The 16,066-nt window shown below is 43.0% G+C and overlaps 1 protein-coding gene across 12 annotated transcripts in view; it reads left to right on the plus strand.

Moving 5' to 3' along the window:
* The window catches only part of ST3GAL6 (ST3 beta-galactoside alpha-2,3-sialyltransferase 6), a 59,827-nt gene that overhangs the window by 40,087 nt on the left and 3,674 nt on the right, over positions 1 to 16,066 (plus strand). For all 12 annotated transcript variants that reach the window (XM_035015205.1, XM_035015206.1, XM_035015202.1 and 9 more), the window contains 3 exons: positions 10,184 to 10,279; positions 13,220 to 13,406; positions 13,552 to 13,689. In XM_035015205.1, coding sequence (XP_034871096.1) covers positions 10,184 to 10,279; positions 13,220 to 13,406; positions 13,552 to 13,689 — 421 coding nt within the window. The remainder of the gene's footprint in view (positions 1 to 10,183; positions 10,280 to 13,219; positions 13,407 to 13,551; positions 13,690 to 16,066) is intronic.

The following is a 16,066-nucleotide window of genomic DNA, read 5'->3' on the forward strand; positions in this document are numbered from 1 at the left end:
CATATGAGCATGCTTTCTAATTTTTACCACCACGCTGCAAAATATCCCTGATAATCCTTTTTTTCTATTTTTAATGGAGGAACTGGAACTAGGCACACATATGTAGTTTGCTACAGTCAGCAAATGCTAGAGCCAGGATGTGAACCTAGAGAGTTCCATCCAGTGCCTGGATGTTTGACTTAAGAGTAATTATCTACAAGATCCCTGTCCCTTTAAATAGGAGCTACTGTTAGGATTCTTGTGGGGGGGGAGGGGTGTGACTGGAAGTTTCATTCTTTCCTGGTTTTTATCTTAGAACTAGATTGTACTGTATAGAGTTGCTTTCAGAAGCCCTTCTCCCCCAGGTGTTCATCATCTGTGTGTGCCTCATCCAGGCTCTTCCCTCTGTTCCTGCTGACTTGGTCTTGCTGCTCCCTACCCTTTCCTCCTTTGTCACTGAGCATGCCCCCCACTCCCACCCTCAACCCGTGTCAGGCTCTGAGCATCACCCGTATTAGAGGGGAGGTTGGTGTGGGTGGTGAGGAGGGATTAAAGATCTTGCTGATTACACAGGAGTCCTTGAGTCTGAAGTTGTCAAGAGACTGAAATAGAATAAAATATACAGTCAGAGACTTTTCAGGTACAGAGTGAATGGAAAATGTCCTTGTAGGATCCCCACAGAGTACGCACAGGGATGCGCTCAGATACTCAGTCAGCATTGCTGAATTGCTGGTTTGATGGTGCAAACCTGTTTCCTAGGGACTTGAGAAAGAGTATTTCAAAAGTAGGTAAGAATATATTTATGACACTATTACGTTCTATTTGCATATTAACTTTTGGGGTGGGTTCACGTGTAATCATAAATTATACGTATATTTGAAGTAAGTCATTCTACATTTGTCTGGAAGCCACTGTACAACACAAAGACAGTAACAGACCAGTCTGTGCCTGAAAAGTATATTTTAAATAAACTCCAGAAGTGCAGAATATGCTAACCCTATTGTTGCCTCTGAGTCAACTCACTTTGTCCCCTATGTGACCTTAAGCATCTCCCATTTCTCCTCTCCACCTGGGAAAAATGCTCTAGAAGAAACAGGTCTGAGAACCGTCTCTTTCTAGCCCAGAGGGGATCGACCAGCCCAGCCGTGGTTTCAGGAGCTGGCCCCAGGAGGAAGCCTCGTGGGCACTGGCTGCTCACTCTTTGTCATGGGTCTGTTGGTTGTGGGAGCAGGGAGCTGAGCAGGAGAGGGGGTAGCTCAGCCTTTCCAGTCCCTTCCCCTGTGGACTGCTCTCTTCACTGATTTTATTCTCTCTCTATCCTCTATGTCCCTTCCAGAAAGGTGCAGACATTTTGTCATTGTTTCAAATCCGAATCCTTTACAGTTCTACCAGATGCAAGTCCTAGTTTTGTTCAGTTTCATTCCTTAGCTTGTGTGATGCCCTCTGTTGGGACAGATTCCACTATGAATGGGAAAGCTCTAACTATCAGATGCATTTACAAGATAGAAAGCTTCCTCTTTCTCACAGGTGTCACATAAATGAAGTCTGCAGGGTAACATTCCAGGGCCAGTCTGCTAGCAATGATTAGCAGGGACCTGGGCTGTTCTATTGTGAGTCTGCCATTTCTATATACATAGCTTCCTCCTTAATATCCAGTGTGATGGCTGGACTTCCACCAATCTCGGCTGTATTCTGGCCAGTAAGGAGGAGCAAAGGGAAGGCCATGTCCGTATCCATTAAGACTTGCCTCCTGCTTTAAGGACGTTGCCCAGAAATCACATATAATACTCTATTACATCCAGGGATGTGCTGGAGCCAGTTGGCACCAACTTGAGAGCTGTAGTTCTTTCCAGTTCCATGTTCAGTGCCATCAAGGTAGAAACTTGAAATTAGCCATTTGGGGAGTATTTATGCCATGGAAATTGGCAACACTGCAAACCAGGGCTTCTCCTATCACCTCTTTTTCTCCCAGAGAGAACTGGTGGTTAACATTTGCTAGCAACCACTGATTGTATCTCATTGGCTAGGGATATAATCACAAGGCCATACCTAGCTGGAAGGTGGGCTAGAAATGTAGCCTTAAAAAAAAAAAAAAGTAGTCTTTATTAAAAGTGGCTGTGTGCCCACACTAAAAAAGTCCTATTTTAAGGGACTTTATTGAGGGGCAACTGGTCTCTGTGCCTGGTAAATATTTAGGATTCTGAAGTCAGTTATATAACTATATCAACTTAGCTGAGTGCTTAAGGAAGTCAACTGTGGTTTGTCTCTTGGAGAATTGATCACTGTGAAAGCTGTTGAAACATATTGTGTTGTAGATCATTTCGAAGTGGCATTTCTTTTTTTTTTAATTTTTAAATTTTATTTTTTTTATGAAGCGACATTTTTTTTAAGATTTTATTTATGGGGCACCTGGGTGGCTCAGTCGTTAAGCGTCTGCCTTCGGCTCAGGTCATGATCCTGGGGTCCTGGGATCGAGCCCCGCATCGGGCTCCCTGCTCAGCGGGAAGCCTGCTTCTCCCTCTCCCACTCCCCCTGCTTGTGTTCCCTCTCTTGCTATGTCTCTCTCTGTCAAATAAGTAAATAAAATCTTTAAAAAAAAAGATTTTATTTATTTTAGAGCATGTGCAAGTGGGGGGAAGGGCAGAGGGAGAGGGAGAGAGAGAATCTCAAGCAGACTCCATGCTGAGTGTGGAGCCCGACGTGGGGCTTGATTCCATGACCCTAAGATCATGACCTGAGCTGAAATCAAGAGTCAGCTGCTTAACTGACTGAGCAACCCAGGCACCCCATGAAGAGACATTTCTTATGAAGGACTTGTTATATATGCCATATTGGTGGGTAATGTTAGTAAAGTAACTCTGAGGCAGAGGGAACCTTTTCCTAAAGCTAATACCATGAAGTAGTTGGGCGGGAAATAAACAAGGAAGGGAACAGGAGTGTGTGTGTTTGGCCATGACGCTTGTGTGCAAGACCCCTTGAGCTAAACCATTCCAGGCTGGCTCTCTGCTCTGCCTCCACCCATCGCTAACCACTGCCCCCTCGCCACCAAAACACAAAACAAACAAACAGACTCACCTGTTCTTTTTCTAAGTTTTTGGTCACCTAGTAATTATAATAATTTGCTTCCCTTTGTATACTCATATCTGTTAGAAAAATATTTGCATTATAGAAAATTGCCTTTCCCCCTAATTTTGTGACAGAGATTCTCTGTTCTCTGTGAAAGGAGGATACCATGCAATGGGACATGTGTATTACTCTATTTTTTTTTTTATTTCTCTTTTTATTTTTAGTGTAAATCTTGGACTTTTTCCTTTGTATTGTTTGAGTTTCTCTCCCGAGCAGTGGCCCAGCAGGTGGGAGTGGGGTAAACCCTGGGGTGCTGTGCTGTTTTGTAAAGAGTCCCGATTACCTAAGCTTACCTCCTCTTGCTGTGTTGTGTGGCCTGAGAGCCAGACTCTAAAGCAAAGTGGTGAATCTGAGAGATGGTCGGAGGCAGGAAGGGTGGAGATCTAGTCCAATTCCCTCATTTAAAAGGTGAGAGAACCGACGTCCGGAGAAGTTATATGGAAGGTGATATGGAGGTCTGCAGACTTCTGTTCTCAGTACCTCCTTCCACATTTGAACAAGCAAAGAGAAGACAAGCAAGACCCCACAACTGAATGTCTTGAACTGAGCATCATCTGAAGATAGGGGCAAGAGAATTCTGGAATGGTGAATTCTTTTGGACATGTTCTTTAGGATTTCCAGGCCATCTCGTGCATTATTTAATATAGCTTATGCCTTTATCCTTACCTTAACCTCAAACCATTTTTAGCCAGATGAACTTTAATACTCTAGCAGGGTTAAACCAAAACATCTCCAGGGTACATGTGTAAGTTCATTGAAAACACATATATATTAAATAGGGCTTTTTTTCTCTTAAAGATACATGATCTCTGAAGAATCTTCTCTGAATAGATACTATAGGAAAACACATTTTTCTTTGCTGTCTCTCACCCGAAGATCAAGCATAGTAAAAGTGCCTCTGATTCTGGCTCTGAGCCAGCAGATCCCAAGTGTGGCAAAGAGAAAAAATCTCAAATGTTGACAAATCACCTTTTTCAATTGAGGTGAAATTTACATAAAAACGAACCATTTTAAAGTGAAGAATTCAGTGGCATTTAGTACATTCACAAAGTTATGCAACCACCACTTCTAGCTAGTTTCAAAAAGGCAAACCATTTTTTTTTTAAAAGCAATTAGAGCAACCCTTTCCATGTTTTTTTTCATGTTCCTCCTTTTATGGAAATACTCAGCCGGGCTCTCAGGTCAGGACTTTGGCAGCGGAGGAGTGATGGTAAACCGGCCAGGGAAGGAGAGCTTGAGAGACAGGGTTTTGAGGGTGGCAGGGGGAGGGAGGTGGAGAGAGGGGTAAGGAAGTAGTCAGGCAACATTTAAATAGATGGTGACAAAAAGGCATTAACTGCTTTGTGTTCTTGGGCAAGTTCCCAGGCTTCTGAACCTTAGTGTCACGGGAAAGAGAGGAACCGAAGGACCTCCATATGCACATGAAGCCGAGGGTGGTTTTAATTGTTAATCATTAAGTCGGTGTAACCAGTGCACAGTTGTTAAATCAGTGTAAGCCTGGTCGAGGGGAACGGGGTAAAGAGTACCCAGGACTTCTTAGTACGGGTTTTGCAACTTCGTGTGACTCCAGAATTATTTTGAAATAGAAAGCCCACGCTGAAACCTACGACCACCGAACTTCTTCTATGTGAATGTTCCTAGGAGCATTATTCCGAAAAGCCCTGAAGTGGAAACAACCCAAATGTCCAGCTGCTGAATGGATAAATTAAATGTGTATCCATACAAAGGAATATTATTCAGTCATAAAAAGGAATGGGGTACTGATTCATGCTACAATGTGGATGAATCTTGAAAACGCTATGCTCAACAAAAGAAGCCAGTCATGAAATCCCACAGACAAATATTATTATATACGAGAGAACACCTTACCGTGTACGACTACCGCATGATGCCTTCTGTATGAAAGGGCCAGAATCGATAGAGCTATAGAGACAGAAGGTAGATTTGTGGTTGCGGGGGTGGGGAAGGGAAAAGGAGAGGGAGTGCTATTGGCTGTGGGGTCAGAATTACGTAGTGGGGATTGCTGCACAGCTTTGTGAATATGCAAAAGCCTACTGAATTTTATTTAAAAGGATGAATTTTAAGACTTGTGAATTATATTGCAATTAAAAAAATAAAATGCTTCTTTATTTTATTTTATTTTTACTAGAGAGAGGTGGGGGGAGAGAGGGAGAGGGAGAGAGAATCTTTAGCAGCTTCCAAGCCCAGCATGTGTGCCCACAGATGTGGGGCTTGATCTCAAAACCCTGAGATCATGACCTGAGCTGAAATCAAGAGTCGGACACTTAACCGACTGAGCCACCCAGGCACCCCCCAAAATAAAATGCTTTTTAAAAAAGAGGTGGGGTGTTTGAGGTGACCTCTAGGTTCCTTTTTAGCCTCTGTGGCACTTTGTTTGGAAGGCACCATGAAGCCGTGCCTAAAACCAATGGTTCGGAGTGGCAACTCCGGTTCTCTTGTCTTCTTTTCTGTGTGTTGCAGCTGTGGATTTCTTAGGACTCGGGTTCCTCTCTTTATTCTCCAAAGCACAGTTCACATGAGGTGGCCATGTTTGACACACTTCACTAACAACTGAGGATATTTAAGGAAATTGCATCACAGAAAAGCGATACTTATATGTGCCATGTTACAAGGCCCTTTCTGGGTGTCCATGTAGCTCCTGAGTACCGGTCTGCACCCAGGTCCCCAGAATGCTGCCATCTCCTTAGTGGGAACACATTCTCCCTTGGCCAGAGCAGCAGAATCCCTGAATCACAAACTCTTAGCTCCCACTCAAATGCATGAACCAGCTCTCCACCCCCAACTGCCACCATTGCCTTCTGAAAGCCTGCCAGATTCTGTGAAGAATGCTTGAGTCCTGCATCGATGGTTATAGAGTAACCATACATAAATATCTTACCTAATTGAAACCCCTGTGCTAAGTCCATTGCCTGCTAAATAGACAGGGATTTGTGACAACTGCCTCATTGTTCACCCAGGCAGGATCCATTATATCAGCAGAGCTGGGTCAGACTGGCAACCAGCCAGGGCGGAAACATGGCCTTAGACAACCTAAAAATAAAAAGATTTGGACTTTAGTAGTTGTTTATGACTTTTTCATAAAAAGAGTCCAGGCTCTAAAAGGATCTCAGTGTCTGCATCACTAGCCCGGGCATCCCGCTATTTTTGGCCAGGAGGAGAACTTTCGAACCATGTTCTTGCTGGGGGTGAAATCTTTTCTGGAGCATCTAATAGACTTCTCTGATATCTTTCTGCCGAAGATGGGGTCATGGGGCCACCTCCAGACCAACTATTAGGCTTAATGAAAACAGGGCTCTGCGAGCAGGCACACAGGGTAATGCGTGTTGGGAAGAGGGCTAGTGGGATCTGCATGGATTGTTACCCTGAAGATGGAGTGATAGAGTTTAATGTGTGTGATATTGCTGAAGGGAAAAATGAATGTCAGAAAGCATTCAGAAGACAGGTCACAGGTCCTTTGAAATGGGCGATTCGTGTTTACTTTCTCCGCATTGATGGTGTTGATGTTTACCTCTGTATAAGGTAGTCAGTCTTCTGGGTTTTCCTGGCTTGATGAGAAGCCTGCCTTTCATGTGGGGGAAATGTAATCTCTCACCATGACTGTTTCAGCACTTTTCCAGATTTTCCATTAACAGGTTCAGGCACTCTGTAATGATTTTGTTTTCTGGGTGAGCAGTTTGGGGCATGTGCATTTCCCTACCTGTTTCTGGGGTGGGGGAAGGAAGAACAGATACCTCCTTTTCCAGACACAATAGGAGAGAAAACAATCACCACCCTTAATATAACAATCAAACCGATTTCTAAAGTGTACAGCCTGTGAATCAGGAGGTTTTAGATTGGAGAGTACAGTAATATAAATGAGACTATTCTTGCCCTCTAGGGACTCACAGTTGTCTGTAACTATTCATGCATGCAAGTGGCATTAATTAAATATGGTGAAGTTATACAGTCACCCAAAGGACCCTGGAAGTTACTGTTTTACACCTCAGGGTGCAAGGGAAGCCAGGAGCCCAGACAAGGTGGATGAAGCCAAGGAGATAATGATAAATTTCTGGTAATATGTGGGTCCCTGCTGGGGAGAGCGTTGTGAGGTGTGTGGTTCAGACTGCAAAGCTGTACCAGTGCGTGTTTCCCGGACTCATGGGGGCATTGTGAGTACTACCCTAGATGAGATACTATTGCCAAAGAGTAGTCCTAGCAATGTCCCTAAAAGAGTTTCTAGTATTATATATGATCCTCAGAAAAATGTGTGGGTCTTTGCAATATCCCTTACCAGGAGGAGAAGTGAAATTCACTGACAAGATTTCTCTTCAGAGGTATTGGTGAACTTCTTCTATGACAAAGGGCCTGCCCTCCAGCTGCCCCCTACAAAGCTCACAGGGAAGAAAATAGTGAAATTTCTAAAAATGTGGTGACCCTTCAGCTGTAAAGTGTCTTTAGAATTGGAGTCCCTTTGAGTGAGGCAGTATCTAAGATTTCTTTCCATTTTCCCCAAGTCCTTGAACCTCCTGGGACGATGAACAGGAAGAGGCTCTAGAGCTTGCATACATACAAGGAACGACCTTCTCTCTGTGGCTGATCCTCGGGGCTCTTGTAGTAAAGATCTGCCTCTAAACCTCAACTCCCTTTTCCCTTGACCGGAAGGCTTGGTAGGATCTGTGAGAGGGAGGTCCAGGACCTTGAGCCTGAGTGGGGACCAGGAGTGTGACCTATTCGTATGACAGATGATTGCTTCTCTTATCACAATACTCTCAGCCAAATGTGATCTGGGGCTTGATGACCAGCTGTAATCTAGTGTGATAAAAATAACACTGAGGGGAAGCTTCTGCAAGCATGAAGGTTCAGCCTATGGGTTTATTGCTGAGCAGTGATTATGGAACTGGTTGTGTCTGGGAGTGAGCTGAGTTACCTCTTTCTGGGTCATCTTCAGAGATGAGGCTTGTGGGTATGGGGTCCTTTGTTGGGGCTCCAGGTTAGAAGCTCTGGAGACACAGTGGTGGCGTGAGTTCCTATCTAGCCTGGTATGTTTGATGATGTTGGTCAGGCAGCCTGGTGTCAGGCTGGATATCCCAGGCCAGGACAGACACTGTAGCCCCTAGGGCCCCTGGGAACAGGAAGTGGCCTCCAGTCATAAGGGAGGAGGTTAATCTGGTGCCATAATGATGGTTATTTCTCCCCCAGCTCCATGCAGGTTCAGTAGGAACAGAGCTGTTATTCTGATCCTCCATTCCCAGCCACTCCCTCCCCAGTGCCCACAGCCTTGCTCCGCGGGGAGATGGAGCCAGCTTCAGGAGGTTGAGCCTCTGATTTGCATTAAACTGACCCCAAGGTTCTGGAAGGAAGAGTCAAACAAGCTATGCGGATGAGACCTGCCGTTGTTAGAGAGTATTCATAAGATGTGTCTGGTGACAACATACCCAGAGAGGGAAGGGTTTGGAATGTGTTCGCCAGTGTTCCCATCTTCTCCGTGCCACCTGGTCACAGAGGTTACAGAGCAGAGCACCACTGAGAAAGTTGCCTTCCTGGAATTTAGAGCATATTGTGATCTGTCCATGATAGGAGTTTTTGGGGGTTACATCATCAAGGAGTGCCTGGACAATGTCCCCCCAACCCAGTCTCTGACACCTGTGACACTCTGGATCTTCTTGTTTTTGTAACAAGGTAGACACTGATTTTGACATGACTTGTTAAGTGGGGAGCTTATTAAAATGTGTAAAATGTGTAAAAAAGTGTTTTCCAGTATTAAAAACTTACCAAATAGGTGAGCTAAACAAATTCTAATGAGGAAAGGTCAACTTATGCTTCTATGCATACAATGTGTATATTGTCTCTTCTTAACCTGACAGGGCCAATGCTTGGCTCTTTTTAATTATTCCTGTATTCTTACATTCCCTACGATTATTTGTTTATTTATTTAAGTAATCTCTACACCCAATGTGGGGCTTGAACTCATGGCCTGAAGTCAAGAGCCACATGCTCTTCCAATTGGGCCAACCAGGCGCCCCTCTAAGTTTACATGTTCTACAGTATTTGTGCGATTTTGCTACTCATTAATTTCCTAAGAGCCTTAAGGTCTAGAGTTCATCTGGTCTGCTTTATTTCATGGTTTTTAGAGAAATGGTTTTTCTCTTTATACTTTCATGTCATGAAGGCCTTGGAAGGACAGTCTCAACAGTCTTCCCCTCTGTAGTCTTGTCCCCTAAAGGAGAAGGATGTGGTCTGTATTGTCATTTTTCAAGGCCTGCCCGGGAGGCGGTGAGAGCCTGGAGATAGATAGGCCAGGTTGGGTTTGCTGAGAGCTGATGGTACACAGTGCATGATTCTAGGCTGATCCCAGCCAGCAACAGGAAGTCCCACTTCATCATCTACTTGAAAGCTCTCTGCTAGGAACACAGCATGAACTTTTAGTTTATATTGGTTAAGCTCCAAGAAACAGTACATGTTGGGGGAATTGAAGTGCTCGTGGGCAGGTCCAGGAAAGGTACACCTTCCCTACCAGATTCCAAACTGTCTCCACATCAATAAGATGCAGCAATGACCCAGAGCTACAATCAGGATTCTCAGGGAGTGAGAAACGCTGGGAAAAAATGTATAGCTATGTCATGTAAACACACTCGTATCAATATTAACATGCAGAATTGTAGGCCAAGTGGTGTTTTTGTCCTTCAAGGGTCTGGATGCAAATCCTGATTCTGCTTCTTGGGAGTATGACTTTGAAATGTTAACCAACACTTCTCTGAACACCTTCTTCATTTGTAAAATGGAAATACCAGGCTTACCTATCTCAGCAGATGGTTATGAGAATCAAATGAGGGAATGCGTATGGACTCATAGGCACCTGTTAGTTGCTAATAATCATATACTTCCTATGGAATGCTATTTCTTGAATCCTGTATCTTTCTAATATATCCCTAGACCAGTAAGTCAACTGTTGGTTCTTTTTCTACTTGTGCAACAAGTGAAATTTGGCACTGGGTTCTGGAAAGTATGAACAAATTCTTGGAATCACCCAGTTATGTGAAAGATGTCTCAACCTCTCACTTGTCTGTTTGCCCAACAGTGTGCCATGTAAAAAGTGCGTGGTGGTTGGTAATGGAGGAGTTTTGAAGAATAAGACATTAGGAGAAAAAATTGACTCCTATGATGTAATAATAAGGTAAATATATTTCCTATTTGCTAACCTGGAATTGTTTCAAAGGAATATGATTTTCTATTTTAGTATGACTGTGTTTAAAAGGAAGATGAGTTGCTTAGATATATTTAAGTACATTAACACAGCCAGTCTCTCAGTCGTCGACTAGAGTAGGCCTAAATTTTCAGGTCATTCACTTAGCAAATATTTGTGAAGTCTCCTTAATATGCCAGGCACAGTTCCAGCTCCAGGGCATATAGCAGTGAATGAGAATAAGCTCCCCGTGGAGCTTACATTGTGATGAAGGGAAGAAAACAGTAATTAAATAAATAAGGAAATACAATAATAAATGCCATACAAACAGTTAAAACATATGTGACAGCCAGTGATTGAATAGCTACTTTAGAATGGATGACCACTTTGAGGAGAAGACTTCTAAGACAGACCTATGTGACCATTATAGTACCAGCCATGTGAAGACTAGGGAAGAGCAATCCAGGCAGAAAGAATGTTTAGTGCAGGTCCTGGGGAGGACATGATCCTGGGTTTGAGAAGAGTAGCAAGAAAACCGGTGAGGGAGTCGGGCAGCAGGCTCAGGGAGAGTGGTACAGTCGGAAGCCAAAGAGAAAAGCAAGGGGTAGGTTGTATAGGACTGTGTAAACTGAGATTAGAACTGGGATTTTACTTTAAGTACAACAGGAAACTTCTGAAGATTTTTAAGCGAGAGAGCAATCTGATCTGGCTATATTTTTAAAATACCTTGGCTGTGGCATGGACAATGGGATATGAGGGACAAGGGTAGAAATAAAGAGGCCAGTCAGGTGGCTATATTCAGGCAGATGGTGGTGGCTTGGAACAGGATTGTCATGACAGAGAAGGACGTAAGTGGATAGACTGAGACATGTTTTAGAGGTAAGGTTATCAGGATTTGTTGATGTGTTAGGTGTGAGGAGAGATGGGAATAAAGGAACCACATACCTCCTCCTGGGTTTTCAGCTTGAGAGATTGCCTGGATAGAGGTACCAATATTGAGCTGGGGGAAGCCTAGGGTAGGAAGATGTTTAGAGGAGAATCAAGATTTCTGTGGGAACATGTTAGATTTGAGATGCTTACTAGATTTGCAATGGTAAGTCAAGTAGGCATTTGGTTAAACAGGTTAAAGGCTTGATGGTAAACAACCTGTAAGCTATGTTTAAACCATGGTCTGGGCAAGATTTCCCAGGGAGAAACACAGAAGAGGGCTTAGGACCGAGTCTTGAGATACTCTATACTTGGAGGTTGAGCAAAAAAGAAAAAAAAAAAGAGTAAAAGAGATGGAAGAGGATCCACCAGTGAGGTAGGAAGTGTTTTAAAGGAGAGGAGAAGGGGTCACCCATGACCAGCTGGTGAGAGGTCATGCAAGATAAGGACAGAGTTCACCACTGGACTGGCAACCTGAAGCTCACTCACACTCTTGACAAAAGCAGACTTGGAGACATGATATGGGGAGTGGCCCAACCAGAGTGGTTTGAGGAGAGAATGACAGGTGAGAAAGTGAGAAAGCAGTGTAGGCAATGCTCTTGAGAAGTTTTGCTGTGGAGTTGAGAAATGAGATGGTAGCTGGAGATAGTTATGGAACCAAAGGAGGCTTTTTTGTTTTTTTGTTTTGTTCCTTTTATAAAGAGAGGAGATTCTAGAGCATGTTGGTAAACTGATGGAAATGAACAAAGAGATTGGTGTGGTAGCAAGATGGGATGGGCTTCCAGAGTGCAAGTGTGGTTGGTCCTCTGTAATGGAAAGGAAAACTGGGATTGTAGTTATGGCTACCAAGAGTCCCACAGATGGAGTGGAGGGAAAATGAGGACATTTCTAGCTCTATTTTCTCATTGAAAGGTTGAAGTAAGGTCATCCTGTGTTGTGTGTGTTGGGAATGGCTACGAATAGTCTTTTCAAGAGTGGGGCAGTGCGTTAGGATGACCTGGCGGTCTTTGGGGGTTTTGCTGGGTTACAAGCTGCCAAGAGCTTCTGCATAGTGAGGTCACCTTATTTTCTGTTCACTCTCCATTTTGAGGAAGCTGTGAAATTTTATCCACATGACAATTTTTGAAACACGAATTTCCTTATCTATAGTTGTCTAAACATTTGATCATCCAGCACCACAGCAAACCCTTGTGGGAGAATGCCACGGGTACAACATTTATGAAAGTCATTGCAAGTGTTAAGACTGTCTTAGGTTACATGGAGTCAGTAGCAAAGGGTGAAACAGTATTTATCCTCCCAGGGGGACACTGTTTTGGAAACAAAGCATTCCTTTTAATAGCATGCCTTCATAGTGTATGCGTAAATAGTGCATGTCTAACTTTGGCACTGAGCATACGCAAACCCAATGGTAGATCCTTTGTGGTTCTTTAGTTCACTCTAGCAATAACATTTATTTGGTTGTGCATGGGTATAATACGGCAATTTTATATTATCACTTTATTACAGAGCTCAACAATTTTGATGGGTCTTCAGATCACCTTCAGAGTGATTCTTGTTTCTCAGTCCATGTGCTACATGACTGTGTAAACTTGGGCAAGTAACTTTCTCTCTCTGGACTGCAGGGCCTTTATCCAAGGGGTTTTCTCTGGATGTCCTCCAAGGTCTCTCTTAACTCTAGTAGTCTTTGGTTCTATGTTCTAATTTTGTTTTATTGAGTCTTCGATTTTCCTGGAGGTAGGACTGAATTATCAGTGGCCCCACAATTAATGTTCAAATCCAGATGAACATTTCTGCCTTTGATCAAGCAGCCGTTTCATGAAAGGGAATTATTTCCTTGGCTGTTATGCATTAAAAAAAAAAAAAAAATTCCGTTGCCCTGTAGCTTTAGACGCACTGGGCCCGTGGCCGCAGCTGTCTGTCCTGCTCTGAAAGCTCTGAAACTTGGGATGGAATTGGCTCATACTACACTTGGTCTACATATTTTGTGTGTTTTACTCCCCACAGAATGAATAATGGTCCTGTTTTAGGACATGAAGAGGAAGTTGGGAGAAGGACAACCTTCCGACTTTTTTATCCAGAATCTGTTTTTTCAGATCCCAATCACAATGATCCTAATACTACGGCGGTTCTCACTGCTTTTAAGCCGCTTGATTTAAAGTGGCTGTGGGAACTGCTGACGGGTGGCAAAATAGTAAGTTGGCAACACTGATCTGCCTTCTGACTACCTTCAGTTTTTTTTTTTATTAAAAAAATTTTCATTTTTTTTGTTAAAAAAAAGACAACCACAATGTTCTATTTTCTGTTTTGTTTTTGTTTTTGTTTTTTTAAAATTTCAGAACACTAACGGTTTTTGGAAGAAACCAGCCTTAAACTTGGTCTACAAACCTTATCAAATCAGAATATTAGATCCTTTCATTATCAGAATGGCAGCTTATGAACTGCTTCACTTCCCAAAAGTATTTCCCAAAAATCAGGTACGTATTTTTCTTTGCACAGTTCCAAACTAAAGATCTGGCTAGGGTAGGGTGGAGAGATCCTAGGTTTCTCAGAAAGGATGAGAACCATGACTCACAAGGTGGCTTCTGAAGGCCACATCCGAGGTAGTGAAATCAGGTATCTGTGGGTATTATGTTTATGTTTTTCAGATTGCAAGGAAGGAAAGAACCTTAGGTGGAGTGTTTTTTTCTGCCCTTGTGGAGCCCTTCTGGGGTCTCCTCCTGCATGCCCCAGTGACTCATTTCTCATAACCTCGTCTTCAGTGTTCTGCGATGAGGAGGGGGCGGCGGGGTGGGGGCGCGGCTGGGCGGTCTCTGCTCAGAGCAGCCAGATGGCCTCTGGACAAGCGCATGGCTACTGAGGTTAAAAAGAACGGTCTCAAGCACTCTGATAAAAATATCACAGGAAAGCCGGGGGAAAGGTGAGGAAAGGCAGGGTAGTTCAGAAATATTTCTAAGGTCATAGAGGAGATATTGCTGAAACTCCAAATTTTTTAATTAAAAGGAGTCTCACTGACTTTGACTCTAGTAGCCCTTTTGTTTACATTCCCTAGAAGACAGTATCCTCTGGACCCCGTGGCACGGATCGGTTTTTCATTTGAAGCTTGAGAAACTGTGTGACATTAAGAGCTCAGCTGAAATGAGGTTTCCCTTTTTAGTCATCAGGGAAAATCCAACGAAATAAACACACATCATGTATCTGGTTTTTTTGGTCTTTTTTTTTGGTATGATAAAAAAGTTCTAAACTTTAGAATAATTAGATTCTAATGCTTATAATGAAACAACTTAGAATATATATATATCAAGTGTGTATATATATATATTTTCTGCCATTTACCCTCTCCATTTAGCTATTCCCCTATTTATAGACCTTTCTGTTTGTATCCAGCTTTTTTCCTCTCTAAATTACCTAGAAATGCATGTGATTGATTATAGGGCTTTTCAGCCCACTTGTATGATTTCTGTAGGCTAGACTCCTAGAAGAGGAATTCCCAAGTCAAAAAGCATAAATGTTTTAAATTTAAGCCTTATTTCTTAGTAATTTTGAGAGGAAAGGCCAACTTAGTAATTTCTTAGTAATTTTAAGGGGAAAAAACAGCTTCTGAATGTTGAATTTATTTCCTAAGTGAGGTAAGATCAGATACAACCTTTGTTTTTTGCTTTAGGTAGTATCTCCAAAAGAATAGGAAGACCCTGATCTTAGAGATGATGTTAAAACTAGTTGTAACTAGATTAAAATTCCAGTAGAACATGGCATCCCAGAAGCCAAATTGAGGACACAGCAGTATTTCAGAGAGGTCTGTTATGTGGGATGCTATCCAGGGTTTGCGCACAAAGAATAAAGCCTGGTTCTGGAAATGTGAAGTCATATTGATGATGTGGATAAGGAAACAAACAAACAAAAGCCTGCTTGAATTAGGTTAAAAAGAACATGGGACATGAGCAAGTGGAGGCAAATTTTTAATGGAGTTTTGTTAGAAAAGAGGGCAGAGAAATGGTTGAAAGACACGGGATCAAGGAAGGTTGCTTGCATGGTTGTGTTTTAAAGACAGATGCCACATTTATATGACGAAGAGAACGATTCAACAGAAGAAAATGATGAGGAGAGCAGTGGGTCATTGTCAGAATCCGATCTGGTGAGAGAGAAGAGATGGAAAGAGTGCCTGAGGGGAGAGGTTGGCCATAGGTAGGGACGGGGACATCGCATCCATGTAAGAGTGAGCGCTGAAAGTACAGGTCAAGATGAAGGTAGATTGGAAGTTGGGAAGCTGGTATAGCTCTTCTCGGTTTCTGTTAGTGAAATAAGGATTAAATAGGCAGTTTGACGTGGGATGGAGGCTGAGGCTGTTGGATATAAAGGTATAAAACTCTTGGAGAGTAGGAATGGAAATTTACTAGGGGAATACTGAACACCCACTTGAGACTTTGGCCATGAATGTGTACCCGGGCACGTATGTTGTCTTCTCTTGGTTTGTTCTGCTGCTTGGGTGTGGGTTGAGCCAGGGTTAAGATTCTGTCAGGTGATGATCTATTTCTGTGGGTGAGAGATGCAGAAAATGGAAGGATTTTACTGATGGATGAAGTCCTTTAAGGCATGAAGAAAGGAAGCGGAGGACATGAAGGGGAGGGACAGAAATGGGAAAAAGTGATGGGATCAATGAGGTTGAATGACTCCCAGGTTTTTAACCCAACCACTAATTTCCCTTTCTGGCAGATGGCGAAGGCTTATGGTATTCACAGTAGGGCATGGGGTAAAGAAAAGCTTGTGCAAAAGGCAGTTTTCAGATGAGCTTGCCTCCTGAAGTTTATTTGATATTATTGTGCTGCTTGGATTTTTATTCTCCTTCTCAAAATC

Source organism: Mirounga leonina, unplaced genomic scaffold, assembly GCF_011800145.1.
Source record: "Mirounga leonina isolate KUSES-001 unplaced genomic scaffold, KU_Mleo_1.0 Mir_169, whole genome shotgun sequence".
NCBI lineage: Eukaryota > Metazoa > Chordata > Mammalia > Carnivora > Phocidae > Mirounga > Mirounga leonina.